The sequence below is a fragment of the Oenanthe melanoleuca genome, chromosome Z (genome assembly GCF_029582105.1).
Source record: "Oenanthe melanoleuca isolate GR-GAL-2019-014 chromosome Z, OMel1.0, whole genome shotgun sequence".
NCBI classification, from domain to species: domain Eukaryota; kingdom Metazoa; phylum Chordata; class Aves; order Passeriformes; family Muscicapidae; genus Oenanthe; species Oenanthe melanoleuca.
In genome coordinates, this window is record NC_079362.1 from 33781565 (window position 1) to 33796762 (window position 15198).

At 44.2% G+C, this 15198-nt stretch overlaps 1 protein-coding gene across 3 annotated transcripts in view; it reads right to left on the bottom strand.

The window, feature by feature from the left end:
• ABCA1 (ATP binding cassette subfamily A member 1) overlaps positions 1 to 15198 on the bottom strand; it is a 90997-nt gene that overhangs the window by 7829 nt on the left and 67970 nt on the right. For 2 of the 3 annotated variants that reach the window (XM_056514650.1, XM_056514649.1), the window contains exons 20-40: positions 14628 to 14759; positions 13974 to 14113; positions 12845 to 12982; positions 12092 to 12312; positions 11594 to 11666; positions 10865 to 11067; positions 9841 to 9889; positions 9048 to 9161; positions 8568 to 8719; positions 7996 to 8120; positions 7529 to 7627; positions 6163 to 6352; positions 5915 to 6009; positions 5518 to 5550; positions 4858 to 4963; positions 4063 to 4137; positions 3497 to 3666; positions 2408 to 2585; positions 1762 to 1877; positions 1530 to 1674; positions 150 to 273 (exon numbers count right to left, since the gene is read on the bottom strand). In XM_056514650.1, coding sequence (XP_056370625.1) covers positions 150 to 273; positions 1530 to 1674; positions 1762 to 1877; positions 2408 to 2585; positions 3497 to 3666; positions 4063 to 4137; positions 4858 to 4963; positions 5518 to 5550; positions 5915 to 6009; positions 6163 to 6352; positions 7529 to 7627; positions 7996 to 8120; positions 8568 to 8719; positions 9048 to 9161; positions 9841 to 9889; positions 10865 to 11067; positions 11594 to 11666; positions 12092 to 12312; positions 12845 to 12982; positions 13974 to 14113; positions 14628 to 14759 — 2678 coding nt within the window. The remainder of the gene's footprint in view (positions 1 to 149; positions 274 to 1529; positions 1675 to 1761; positions 1878 to 2407; positions 2586 to 3496; positions 3667 to 4062; positions 4138 to 4857; positions 4964 to 5517; positions 5551 to 5914; positions 6010 to 6162; positions 6353 to 7528; positions 7628 to 7995; positions 8121 to 8567; positions 8720 to 9047; positions 9162 to 9840; positions 9890 to 10864; positions 11068 to 11593; positions 11667 to 12091; positions 12313 to 12844; positions 12983 to 13973; positions 14114 to 14627; positions 14760 to 15198) is intronic. The other variant, XM_056514651.1, reaches the window with a different exon arrangement.

The window sequence follows — 15198 nt, forward strand, 5'->3', positions numbered from 1 at the left end:
AGGCTGTGATGACTTGCCGTGTTTGACAAGGTCTGTGCTGCAAATTGTGCACTTTCAGTTCCTCAAGTTAGAGGAGCTCATCTGGAGCAAATTCTAGATTTCTCTGCTCCTTTCAGGCCATTGTCTCTGTGATACACAATTTCACTTACCAAATCTCTCTAGAGCATCAGCCATAGCCTGGTTTTTCACCATGTCAATGAGTCCCCGGCCCAGGCAGAAGTGGGGGAAGATGAGGAAGACAGACTTCAGGATGTCATTGATGTCCTTCAGCTTCTGTTAAAAAAAAAAAATCAAGCGCCAGTAAGCCAGCTGAGCAGAAAGCAGCCACCACCTCCCAAGAGTGACGCACGTTATCACTGACCTCTCCTTCCCTTCCCCAACACTGCAATCCCACAAAAATCCAAGTATTAGAAATCCTCCCAGGTTAGTTCTCCTAAGAGCCAGGGCCATAGCTCCTCTTGATAGTCAGTGTTGTTGTGCTGCTCATGATGCTATTAACATGAGCAAAGTGCAATAAAACACTCACAGTCTAAAAGACAGAGTCTGTAAAGAATGATATGCAAAAAACTACTGGCTGAGGACACAGGGAAGTTGAATTCGCAGACTGGTTATGCCAGTGGCTGGTAGGGAGTTCCTCCCTATCCCTTATTGGGAGCTCTGACACTTTTCCTTTGTTGTCTTCCAGCTGGCTTAGTCCATGGATTGAACTGATAGCACCCTGAGTTCCTGTTCTGCTAGGGACTCATCTCTGAGCATGTACTCATTTTTACTGAACTAGAACAGGTTTCGTAACAAAAGGAACCATCATCAAGGACTGTGTTCTTATGCCCACAGGAAGAGGTATAATCATTGAGTAACTCCCATGGTGTCTCCTGAGACTCCTCCCACAAGGAACACTTCACACCACCGTGGGTCAAACAGTGCTTGCTAAGACATCTCATGTTGTCTGCAAGCATGAGAGGAACTTGTACCTCCCCCAGGAGGCATCTGGTGCTGAAAAACTGAAGTGTGTAAGCTCCCCAGGGCAACTAAATGGTTGGGTTTAATCAAATGGCCTTCACAGATGGAAAGTGCCTTCATTAAGAACATACAAGAAATTCCATTTGAACATAAGAAAATTCTATTTTTTTTTTTTTACCTTAAGAATGACTGAAAAGTGGAAAGGTTGTTCAGAGAGACTGTGGAGTCTCACCCTGGAATGTTAAAGTCAAATGGCCCTGAGCAACCTGCTTGTAGCAATTCGACCTTGGCTCCCCACTACAAAAAACCCAATGCACTGCTGTAGCTGATCCTGCTTTGAGGTGGACTAGACAATCTCAGGAGCTCCTTCCCCACCTTAACTACTCTGTGAGCTTTTCTAAAGGGGGCTTTAACCCATTTCCACCAGAATCCATGTTTAAACTGGTGCTGAAGCTAATGAGTACAGGGCCTCGATTTTCTGGAGATCTGGCTGCTAAAGGCAGCATGGAACCAACATGGAACTACATTGCAGCAGCACAGGACAGTGAGGAGCCTCTGGAAAAACATACATTGTTGGTGAAAAGCTCCAGGACAAAGGTGGCCACACTCCCATTGATGCCAATGAAGAGATTCACACTGGTCAGCACAACATACGCTGTGCTAGGTATTTTGAACACAAAGGAGGCTGGGTACATGAGAGGTGTGATGGACCACCTGCCAAGAGAAAAGGCAGCAACATCAGGTAAGAACTTTCCAAGTCCAAAAGCCTTCCCAGTGATCCTCTGATGAGAAATTCCTTACCCATAGAGAAACAGAAGGAGAGCCAGCACAGGCAAGTTGGAGGAAGATACATAGGACTTCTGTTGGAAGCAGATGAAGATGATGACAACTAGTGTGGCTGGAACAATGTAGTTGCACTGGAATGTGAAAAACATGACATTAGTGTTCTTTCTAGATGACATAAAAAAGATGTTTCTCTGCTCTAATCCAGTATTTTCAAACCTCTTCAGTGTTCCCAAAGCTGTTTTCAATGGGGACTCTTGAAAGTGTCGTATGTGTGAACCATAATACAGCACACTTGAATTTAAATTTCTTGGTGCCTCTAGAAGTAGTCAGACTCTCAGAGGTTTCAGACACCACAGGTTGAGAAGACTTGCTTTGGACAGACCAGAACATGGGGCTACACAAGCAAGCATTTTTGAGCACGTATTTTAGAGTGACATAATAAATGCTAATGATTGAGCTTTTGGTTGTCCTTCCATCCTCTGTCATATTCCTTGACCCACTGACATGAACCACTGCTCCAAGAGAGTAAACACAAAAGTCATATTCATAGTTGTTATTCTTTGAAATAATGTGGTGCCCACTGGCCCAAACTACACTGTGAACTTCAAGATACTCTGGAAAAACAGAATGGAGTATAGATTAGCACAGCTGAAGTTCTTACCATATCCCACACAAAATTGGCCAGCCAGTAGATCACAGGCTTCACACCACTGATGAACTGCAAGTGTTTAGCCTTGCTGACACGTTCCTGAATAAGGAAAACCACAAAGCTGGCAGGAACAAAGGACATGGCAAAGATCACACAGATGGACACTAGGACATCCACAGAGGTGGTCATCCTGGGAAAAAAAAGAAAGAAAGCAAGTTGTTTGTATGCTGGTACTGGCTCCTTTGAGATGAAATGAGGTAGCTCATGCAGAGCAGGGCAGAAACAATTTCTTCTGCTGCTGTTGTTAATCTGTCCTTCTACTTAGAATCCTGAGTAAAGGATTACCATCAAAGACTCTGTTAACCGCACAGTTCTTCTCCAGCCATGTAGCAAAGGGAACAGACACAGTCTGTTGGCACCTCAAGCCCTGTATCACAACCTGCAGACTGGTGAATAGCTTCAGCACAATAGACTGCTTTCTGCTTTCCTCATCACCATCACCTTGTTTCCCACACGATCAGTTTCTTGGAGTTGATGGGATTTGTCATTTTTGGTGATGTTTTAAAGTGTCTGCCCATCACCTGCCACTGTTTTATGGATTGAAGAACTCACAGATTGTGAGTCCTGACTCTGATCATAGTGGGAGTGTACTAGTCAATGCCTCAGTGAAGTTAACTCTGAGCATTACTGTGTGCTCCCCAGCTTGAGACAGTGAGCGAAACAACATATCAGTCATCCCTAGTCAAATGGTGTGGACAAAAGAATGAACATATTCAGGGTGAAACACCTTTCTGAAGGTAACTGAGAGGAATTTCCTAGAGTTGCAGAAGGTCTGATCCCTGAAAAGGACTGGTTCTTAGAAACTGCAGCTTCCAGGGACTCAAAGACAGTGAAAGTTTGTACAGCAGTGCTGTTCAACAGCAAATTCTCAGCAGCACAGGTTGCCACCTGCCCAGACCAGAGAAAATAAGGCCTGCATATTAAGAGCCTAAATGGCAGAGGCCACTGACTGTCCACTAGTGAGTCCAAAACCTCCCATGTTGCCTGTTCCCAGTCATCAGCAACGAGCCCAAACCCATCCATATTCATGTCACAACTTACAGAGCTACTTCAGAGAGCTGCTGCTTGGTGAGATTGAGTGGGTGATTGAAGGCAGTGATCCCATAAGCACTGGGGTTTTCACCTTGCTGGAGGTTGGCCCGAAGGATGGCATTGTTGATCACATTCAGGAAGGATGCAATGGCATGCCAGCCTTTGTTGTTAAACCACACCTACAAGACACCACATCAGTATCAGAAAGGTACAGGTGCATCAGGTACCCAAAACTTCCTAAGCCCTGCAGAACACCCCTTCCTCTGTCAAGGCTGTATTTCTTTACACATCCTTCCAGCTAGCTTGCTGAGGGGCAGAACACAGTTTAATCAATAAGCACAAGAGGCTGCTGGAAGCTATCACTGATCCAGCACTGAACTCCTTTTGACATTTAGGCCTAGATTCCACAGGAAAAATGGATTTTGAGAAAGCCCACATAGAACTACAAGCTACATTTACTCCACTAGCAAATACAAGGAATTATGGTCTACACAGTTTTCCATGAAAAACTGATGTGGCTCCAAGTCACCAGAGCTACAAATAGCAGGCACAGAAATGAAGATTGGTTAATTTACCTTCACGTTGTTCTTTGTATCCAGGCCTTTCATGAAACTTGATAAACTGTTGAGAAATCGATCCCCAGAACTCCCCTGCAAACAGCAAAGAGACAGTTAATTCCCCTCTAAGAATACCTTTATTCATGCCCTGGGGTCTGGCAGAGACCACACAATGTTTTTCACAGCTCTGACAGTTTTATTCCAATTCAACAGTCTCTACCCCCCAAACTGGAGGTGGTTGGAGGATTGAGTAATTGCAGCCTCCCTTCACCCTTTCCTTTCTATAGTCTCACCAGTAAAAAGGGTCAGTCTTATTCCTGTTTTGTTTTTTTTCCCCCCGCAAAATCTATCACCCAAAGTTGCATGCAACCTTCAGAGACGTTGCAGCCCACAGGCTGGAAGTCTCAGAGGAAAACAGTGACCCAAATTCTCTTCTGAGCTAGGTCAGACACTGCTCAGGAAGGTTCAGCTGAGGTTTTGAAGATGGCAGCAAACACTTCTTAATTCCCCAAGACAGCCCACCCTGTCCTGCCACAAAACATCCAGATGTCTGCAATCCCCAATGGCTTGCAGCTGGTGTTGAGCAGAACCCACATGGGCATCATGGGCTGGGTAAGCTTTAGCTGAGCATGTCATCCAGCCTTCTGCTACCCCCAGACAACAGCCTGGGAGATCCCAGCTCAGAGGTAGCTGGGAGAGTCAGTGGGCACAGCTAACATACACATGCTCTCTATTTTATGGCTTCCAAGTCATGTTCCAGGTAGCAAGACTCAATGTTCATGCATACTGGGCTTATGGGGAACAACTGCTCACCTGTGCCAGCTCCAAAATTTTCTTAACCTGTTTAATGGCATCAGTGACTTCATGGCTTGGGGGAAGCACAAGGGAACTGCTGGCTCCCAAGGAAAAGCCACCATACCTGAAAGTTCAGATAGAAAGTGAGGCTAAGATGTGACTGTTCACTGACCTCCAGAAAATGTCACTCCTCATCCCTCTCCATGTGTCTTCTCTTCCTGCAGTACACCCAAGGCTAGTGTCTCCACTCTTACATGAAGGGATGACTTATTCTCCTACATGGCTGCTTAGCCATGATGTCTTCTACTCTTTGTTTCTGGGGTTAAATACTCATATCATGATTGTTCAGCATGCTGTCCATTTAATAAAGGCAGCTGTTCTCTGATGCAGGCAAAGCAGGACATCTCCCTGCTGCTCTTGCTTGGAAAAACAGCACTTCCCAGAATAGAGTACCAGCACACTGGTCATGCAAATCTTTTCAAGACTGCTCTCTGCATAAGGCAGACATGCTGTCCAGTGCTCTGGGGTTGTCCAGTTTATCCTTAAACATCTTCCTCCAACATCTGGCAGTTAAGAGTCCTATAATATAAACTGCAAAGCAGGGTGGATGTCTCCTGCTAAATACTATGCTAAAGGTTTAGTGGACACATACAAGCTAAAGAAAAGGCAGTAACTCACCTGAACTCGTTCACCCAGATTTTATTCTTTAAGCTGCAGAGAGAAAAAAAGAGTTGATATATAACACATTGAACCACAGGAGAGACAGACCTCACAAAGCTGCAGGCATATGACCAGGGAAAAAAGTGCAATAGTCTCTCACATCTGATATAGCTCCCACCATTCATCTTCAGTGTAATCTCTAGGCTTCCCCCATAATCTGCCCATGAGAGTCAGCAAACAGAATCACTGACCAAGCAGAAACATCACTTTGAACTGGGAATCAGGGCTATCTGAGAATCTGAGTGGATACGGCTCACTACTGAATAGTTTGGGCTGCTTATTTGCCTGGTCTGTGCATCACCCACAGAGCAAGCAGTGTCTGTCAGGGAGGGAAGGGGGAGTGTTCAACACCCACCTTTTCCCAATGATCTGGGCATAGGTCTTCACAAGGTAGTCTGATATATTGCGGCCTGTCAGATTCTGGAGGATGTCAGCCGTGTCTTGCTCACGCTGGTGTCACCAGTGAAAACACAGATAAATGCTCATCAGAAAACACAGGTGCTGAGTGAAACATCTTGTGTAACACTGCATGCAAGAATCACACCTAGCCATGCTGCTTCTCATGAGCATTCCTCACTGCAGTATTACTGAGCTCCCTCTTACCTGTGGGGGTGGTAGGCCACCTGCACCAGGGGGGCACACAGGCAGCATCTTCTTGATCTTCTCACTGCTACATTCACAAGATGGGGAAGGATTCTCCATGCTCCAGTTGCCTTTCAGGAAGATGTCCAGGACTGACTCTGGAACTGAAGCAGTGGTCCATTCCTTCTGCCCCACAGTGCAAGGAGTATCTCTGTGTTTGAAAGGAGGCAAGAAAAAAAGCAATTAAAAGACAAATAAGATGGCCTTTGCTTACAAGGCATTTAAAGATCAAACTCCACAGTCCCCAGAAGAGGCAGTGTGTTTCTCAAAGGAGCTTGACCTCAGTGAGACAAACGGCTCAGAGCAACAGATCAGACTCTGCAGCTTTTAACCGATCCCATTGCCAAAGAAACTGAGGCTGGCCAACACTGAGTAGTGCCAGACTCCCCTCTTCGCTTTATAATGGAATGCTTTGTTTCAGTCAGTCTCAGCAGGAATGCTGTCCAGAGTTCAGGCAGCATCTGGAGAATGCTCTTAGTCACACGGTTTAGTTCGAAGCAGTCCTCCAAGGAACAGATAGTTGGGCTCAGTGATTCTTATGGGTCTCTTCCAACTTGAGATATCTTGCTTGATTTTAAGATCACAGCAGACAATCTTCTTGGGTGACTCCTTGGATATTTCTGCCTTTGGGGCACCAAAACACTGCTCTTCCCCAAGGCAGCAGTGGGCAGCTTTTTCCCCATGGCCTATTGGTGGAATAGCATGGCTTTCATGCCTGTTATGAAGGATGCAGCTTGCTTTCTACCACTGGTCAGCATATCAGACACCTTGCCTCCCTCCCCATCATCCTGTGAACATGCGCTGCAGGTCTTCTGGACACAGCATCTCAGACTCTCAGCATGTAAACCTCTTCTACATTCACAGATTAGATCTTCAGTGACTTGCCCAAGGCCATGCACCAAATCAGGTGGCAGAGCTAGGAAACAATACAAACGCTGTCTGGCTCTCCACTCCTTCTATGTTTGTGGGGTGCTAACTCAGGTTTCTAATGCAGCTGGAAACAAAGGATTATGGAGTGGCAATAACTCCAGTCAACAACATAAATAGTTACATAAATAGGTCCTTTACCATGTTCAGCACCGAACAGTAATCTGAGTCATTTGCTCTCTCCTTTCCACCTCTCTCAGCAAGGACTTGCACTCAAACCTCACTTCCTCACCAGACTGAGGGTTAACAGCTATTAAAAAGGTTCTGAGCAGAAAAACTGAATATAATTACAACTCTTCTGGCTTAAACCGTGCTCTGGCCATGCACTACTGTAATTTCCTAAAGTCAGCTAGAGCTACCAGGGATGTGCTTCCTGTTCCCAGACCAGAATTCTACTTACGGGATGGAATGTCCTTGCATACAGCGTGTCCCAAACCCCGGCTTATCAAGAAGGGAGTCCAAAAGCTTGTGAGTGCCTGCATCTTCTGGAGCATCGTTGCTATGGGAACAGCAGAAAAACAATCAAGTGAGTGTGGTAACAAGCACACAGCAAAAGAAGCAACAGAGCAGGGCCAAGAGCACAGTGAAAGGATGTGGGTGGGGATTTGCGCTTGAAGAATGCCTGGCCTAAGAGCACACACACATTCCAAGTCTTTGTACACAGTGTTAGGAAAGTCATAGTGCCATTCAAAATGGGATATGGCCTTGTCTGTACTCAAAGCTGGAATTTAAAGGTCAAAGAAGAAAGTTTCATGACACTCTTTTAAAATATGCTTCTGAGATAAGCACAAAACCCAAAACAATCTGTTAGGGAACTCAGTACCTCAAGTTTGCAAGAAGATAATTTATAGGCCTAACAAAACATACCTAATGAAAGTGTACTGCTCATCATACATCCAAGGTTGTAATTCCAGGCTGGGATACTTCCCAAAAGGAGGAACGATCAGGCTGAACATGAGAGCAATACACACAAAGACAGCTGGCAGCACAATCTGAAATTACAAGGAAAAAACAAGTCCTTTTTTTAAGCAAATGTTTCCAGAGGCCTCAGGAGTAACATATGAATCATTGGATCAAACCTTTTTCAAAGTTTCCTAGAAATACCTTTGCTGCTTACACCAAAGCAGTGTTAGACACCAATACAACATCTATCTTGGCATTCAATCAGGGAATTCACCTCAGATGCAGAGGATTTAGCTTGCAAATGCTGTTCTCAAGGGCAAAATCACATTCTGCTGTGCAACAATATTGTAACTACAGTATAGTTTATCATGCAACTCCTTTCATTTGCACACTTCTCACTCCTTCTGCCCACATATGTAGTGAAGGCTAATTTTTGTTATCTGCATTGCCATGAGGTTTTTAACCCACCTCAGACTACAATACACAGTCCAGAGCTGTCCCTGCTGAAGGACTCTGCTCATGTTAGAGGTTCTCACCTGGGCAAAAAAGCCCTTCCGGCTTCTCTTGGCAATGAGCATCCTCTTCCACAACAGAGCCATGAACTGCTGCTGGGTGAGCTTCCAGCCCTTCATCTGGTAGGAGCCTTTCCCATCCATGCCACTGAGAAGGTCTGTCTCTCTGGATTCTGCTAGCAAGAAGAAATTAACCTCATTCAAAAGTTCAGAGACTCTCTCTGTGCTGAAGGCATAAGGTGATGGCTGGAGTAACGACTCTTACTCACCAAAAAAAAACTCATAGTCAGGAGCAGTAACAACAGAAATTTACATATATGTATTTTCTCCCTTATCTCTAGCTTTGAATGGGAGGATTGAACAGGCTATGCACACTGCACTGTCCCCTATTCCTAAAGGCAAATACATCACCACTCCTTCAGCAGTCTCAGCCTTCAGATCTGCAGTACTTATAATATGAAACAGCATCCACAGGAAGAAAACAAGCTTGTACTCTAGCAATACCTGGATCTATGTCTGAGTCGTTAGGATCAAATGCATCATCTTCTGTAAATGGACGAAGGCAGCTCTGTCTGTCTCCAAATACACGTCTGTTCCTTCTGGCTGGCAATGTACCATCTGAAAATAATGCAGTTATGGTTAGCTGAACTGCTTCACTTAATCTCCAGCTAGCCCCAGAAAAAAATCAAAGCAATATAATTTTCATTTTACATGTCTTCCACTTGCAAACTGAAGAGCTGATCTGGAGTGACTTCAGTGCAGGTAGAAGCAAAACCAGGACTGTCAATCTGAAATGGGTCATGCTTTATGTATCATACCTTGTGTGATGTCCCACAAACTTCTTCTAGTGCACTTGACACCTTTTTTTTTTTCCAAGTGAACAGCAGGCTGCTCTCATTTTAAGAAAACTCTCAATTGCTACATAAGAGTCATACGACTCTTTAGTCATGTGACTAAAAGTGCAATTTGCTGTTATGAGCACTCAGTGCAGTGATCTGCTCTCAATTTGGACCCTATTGTGGTCTGATGTGTCAGGAGTTCTTCAGAACAGACAACAATGTCAGTCAAGTAATTTGCAATATATTCAAACACTAGAAACTCTTCACTAGAACAAAATAAACATGCTACCAACTGAATCAATTGACCTTTACAGCATATAAAAGCATGTATTAAATGCACTAAACCCAGATATTACATGTCATTAGAAATACTAGGACAGAAGAGCTTCAAGTTCAGTCTCAATCAGGGCCTGTCACACCTTGGCACTGTCACTTCTGCAGGGGACAACTATACCCACCTGAGGTTTCTGCATCCACACCACTATCATCAGCCACTTTCAGGAAGATCTGAAAAGGAATGATAAGTGACAGTGAAAATCACAAGAGAAGAGATATTTTGGGTACTGCTTCAGGAGATGCCATGTGAGACTGATGCAGATGCAACAAGAGAACTGAGGATACTGAGTTTATCCTTTGCATGATGGAGATACAGGCTTTGTGGCTTCTTCTGGGAGCCAGACTACTACCACATGTTCCTCCTTTCCAATATCGGTTCTCAGGCCATCTCAAACATGAGCTCTTTCTTGTGTCTCAGAAATAGACCTAGTAACTGAACTCAATGAATCTCATATTTCTCCATGTTTAACTGGATCTCACTCTTGCTTGAATAGGCACCTTCATGGAGCTTGACCCATGAACTCTCCTACACCAGAAAAAACTAATTTTCCAATTGCAGATAACAACCAAGGTCTTCACAGCTGTGGGCTAGAGGGCAACCTTAATAAGTGACAACAACACTGTTTCCCTTATAATTCTTCAAAAATAAACAAATAAATATTCCACAGAGATAATGTGCATTATACTTCCGTGATTAAAAAGAAAATTGGTAGCTGGAACACAGTCACATGGAACAAACCTGAAACCCTAAAAAAAAATCCCTGACAAGGGCATATGTCTAAAATGTTTACATAATGTATGTATCCAGTACTGAAATATATGTTTTGAGCTAAATGCAATACAAAGCACCCCCAAAAATAACTCAGACATTAGAAGCCAAATCAGGGACCAACCTACATGATATCTCAGTGAAGTGCAGATGAGTACACAGGAGCTGTCCATGCTTAGCTGTACCACATTTCACTTTTTAATGCACACTTCTATGAGCGCACACACAGGGCAGAAGACAATCTATTTTAGAGAGGAACGCAAAGCTGCCTGTTCTGTCAATTTTTATAGGAAGCAATAAGGCTTCATCTCATTCTTAATTCTGCCATGATTAATTTTGCCTAGTATAGGACAAACAAGAATCAGCAGATCACTAACCTCTTCCAGAGTAGTTTCAGAGATGCCATAGCTGGAAATGCCAAGATCAGAAAGACGGTCATCAATTTCATGGAACAGCTCCACAAAAGCTCCCTCTTTAGCAGCTTTGTATGGCAAGACATAGGTTAATTCATGGCCTATGTCCTCTACCAGTCTTGCCTCAGGAACATGTTTCGTAATGAGATTTGAAATTGCAGAGACATCTAGAAAAAACAGATGTAAAGACAGTTCTGTTCTGGTTACCATTCATTATGTGGAAAAAAGAGCACAGCCTTAAAGATCCTGCCAGAAGAAAAGGAGGACAAATAAGACATCTTTGGAAAGAAGCTCATTTTCATGGAAGTCTCATTTCCTTTTAATGTAACACAAGCCTGGATAAAAGCCTGGACCAAAGCCTGGCTATACGTTTTATGTGCACAACTTGGGAGAGCTTGTACATGCTACAGGAAGACCTGCAAACAAATCATTGATGTACAGCTCACCAACATTATTATTGCTAATAGGCCAAGCAACTACATAATATTTGCTTATTAACTCTCAGGACAACTTGAATTCAAAATGGCTCACTCAAGAAAAGCATTCCAATATTTAAAATACCACCACTGTGAATTTAATAATTGTCCCAAGACTGTAGCTACACAGGAGCAACAAGGTTAAGGCAGCTGTTCAAGGCGAGTTACAGAGCAATGTCAACTGGGATGCAATCTTAAATTATTTTCCAAGCCTCACCTATTGTCAATGTGTCACTTTCATGGTCACTGCCAAGGCCAGCATCAGAGCTGCTCTGGGAGACACTGTCATCCTGATCGCAAAAGAGAGGACAAACATTATTTCCTGCTGTTTATTCAAAACGGGGCCCACAGATGCTGCACTCTAAGTAAGACCAACCAAATGCTGCAGATAGTGACACAGCACTGCAAAGGGCTAAAACAGAAGTAAGAGATCACAGGTATAGAAGTGAGTGTTAAACAGTGTACTTCACCTATTCTGTATCTCTCTGATCAGCTTGGGACCATTGGCACTAACAGAAACTACAATGCAGATGTATGTTGCCCGCAAAAGTTTAACTAGATATGATCAGTACCCATGCAACAGGTAACACTTCTTTCAAAGAACAAGGGATTTTCCTTTGAGACATTCTACCATGGAAAATCTTAGCTGCTGCTTCCAAAAAGTCTAAGATTCCATGAAGAAAGAATGAACATGAGCAGAAAAGGCCAGCTGTACCTTTTTCAGATACGAAACTGTGCTGCTGCTGTTTCGGCAGGAGCTCAGAGAGGAATCCACATCCTTTTTGACCAGGGTCAAATAATAGCCTGTTCCCAGCTGGTTCTTCAGGAAGAGAGAAGAACCAACACAGCAGAGCTTGCCATGAGAAATGATGGCAATCCGGTCCCCCAGAATGTCTGCCTCATCCATGTGGTGCGTGGAGAGAATGATAGTGCGACCTGGAAGACAGCAAGGAAGACACAACTGCTAAGTCAAAATCAAACCTGTGCTGCCACACCAGAGCCACAATCACCTGCATCTTGCCACCAGGTTGGTGCCACAAGTTTGGCTCCTTTGAACAAGACTAGGGGTATGGAGAAGATTCACAACTGCTGTCATGGGGTTTACTCTCCCCACTGTCTGCTGGCTCTTGTGGTCAGCAAAGGTAGGTTTAATTTAATGTCTTCAAGGCTGGTTGCATGGAGCAGAACAGGACACTGCTGAATGCCAAGGGTGATTTCCGACTTCACCTACCCTCCCTCACAATCCAGTAAAAAGTTTGTTCACGAATTCTGACATGAATAGGAGGAGAAAGGAATACAAACGAGAGATCTGAGCATCCTTGTCCTGAATTGTCTTTGTTCATTCCTTGGTGCAGGCAACAACACATTCGCAAAGACTCATTGCTATTTTGACAACAGTCATGAATCAGATTGATTTTCTTTGCCTTCCACAATCCATTTATTAAGAGTAGAGAAAAAGATGACATACCTTGCCGATACTTGAGAAGCAGTTCCCATATTCCTCTGCGAGAATAAGGATCCACCCCAGCTGTAGGCTCATCCAGAATGACAACTTTGGAGCCACCAACGAATGCTAAAGCAACAGAGAGCTTCCTCTGCATGCCACCTGTCAGGCACAAGAAGAAAGAGGTGTTCAGCTGATGCAGAGATGAGTGGAATAGCAATATTCACATCATGGTGGATAACAAGCTCTCTGAAAGAAAACAGACCAAGGAGAACAAGTACTGCTGCTGTTTCAAGCCTTCAGGGTCCCATCACTTTCCAGGCAGTGGATAATTCATCTGGATAGTCTTTCCTCAGTGGAGCCTAACTCTCCTCCTACAGTAGGGAACCACACCTTGCATGCCCTTCCTTAAGTGAATTATACTGTCTCAGCACCAGGGGTAGCAAATGACCAGCTGGGAGGCCTAAGCATATCTGAGGATCTGGAACACAGGTCTCCAGAGCCTGAGCTGCAGAAATAAGTCCCCATGAGACTCCCCTTCCATGGAAGTGTTCCAGAGGCAAAAGCAAGAAATTACATTGCATTCCTCAATACTAAAGTCAACCATGGTCATCTGCTCTCCCTCCCCAAAGTCAAATGTGCAGTCTGTACTGATACTTGAGTAAGACAAAGGCATCTTGGTCCCTCTAGTATCTGGTACAGACTGATACAGGAATTCTGCCCCTCTGAACAAAGAAGGACACTCCAGGTCACCAGCTGAAGGGGCAGAAGTCAGCATAAGGAATGCATGTATGGTTCACAAACAGCAAGAGACTTGGAGACTATGGTCCAAGCCATTCTCCCCTAAACTCATAAGCCCTAAATATAACAGTAAGCTTTGGACAACACAGAACAAATGCCTCTGAACTCTGTCATGATGGAAACAAATACAAAATACGCAGAAAAAGTAACTTGTTATGGCCATTAGATAGCTTGAGACTTGCAAGATTGTGATGTTTACTAAGATACTTAATAAATAACTGATTTCCTTAAATGCTTAATTTCACAGTAGCCTACATTTAATTGCAGGATCCCATCAAGGTCCATAACACAGCCCGTGCAAGAGCTAATGGAGTGTTTCTGAGGCTGAGAAACGTAAAAGATCTGAACCTACCAGAGAGCCTGCTTGTCCTAGCTTTCAGTTTGTGAGGCAAACCAACATCTGTTGCCATCTGCTCCATCTCCTCTTTCACCTTCTTTTCCGGCAGCCCTTTGAGCCGAGCATAGAACCAGATGTGCTCCTCCACAGTCAGCCTAAGGAACAAATGCAGCCTCAGGGCACAGTTGAAAGCACCATGCTGGGATGTATCCCTTTTATTAGCATTACTGCAGGCATTTCTGTTTGCTCAGAAAAAACATCTTTTAAGGCTGAGGTTTCATGAAGGAGCCACAGACTGCATGCACTCAGCTTGGGCCTGACTTCAGGGTGTGACTATTCAGCACCCATGTAAATAATCCTTTTTTAAGGGTGCTTGACAGTACCACAAACAACCCAAATCACCAGGCACCAAGGAAACACTTGGCCTGAGCAGAGTAGATTATTAACAGACACGAAAGATGAAAGTACAAGCTCTTGCTGATCATTCCAAGGCACTTAGGAATGTGCTAACAAACAGAATGTTCCTGGACTGATCTCACACCACCCCACTGTCTCACACCAGGCACACACAACAAAAGGACTGTCAAAGCTGAAAGCCCACTGCTGTATCCTAGAGAACCCAAATGTCTGTTGGATAGCACCAGTCCTGTGTCTCCAGATGATACTCACAAGTCAAACAGCACATTGTGTTGTGGACATACACCCAGGTTCTGTCTGATGGTGCTAAGCTCAGAGCGGATATCTTTGCCCAGGATGAAGGCTGTACCCGAAGTTGGGGGGAACAAGCCAGTCAAAATGGACCTGAAAGAAAAATCAGTAGGCTCTACCACTAGGAAACAGTGGATGGATGAATTAAGAGTAGGTGGAAGCCCTGGGGAAATCCTGTATCAAGAAAGTAGCACAAAAAACATCTCACTAATGGATTTTAAATAAATCAAAGCACAAATCAGCTCCAGTGGTGATCAAAGAACACCCACATGGCTGCTAGAAAAAAAATATTTTTTTCCTCTAAAAGCTTCTTGTTCTTTCAGTACGAACTTGCTTTCTTTCATTGGCAAGTCAGAATCACAAATGGCATTACTACAAAACACCGCCTACAGATTAATTTGACCCAGCCTCAATATGAACCCCCTGTGGTTCTAGTCCCCTGTATCTGTAAGGCAGCAGCATAACTAGACTAGATCAGCAGAGGTGCTCTAGTCTGCACCAGCTTGCACACTGCAGTTCTGTGAGTACCTTA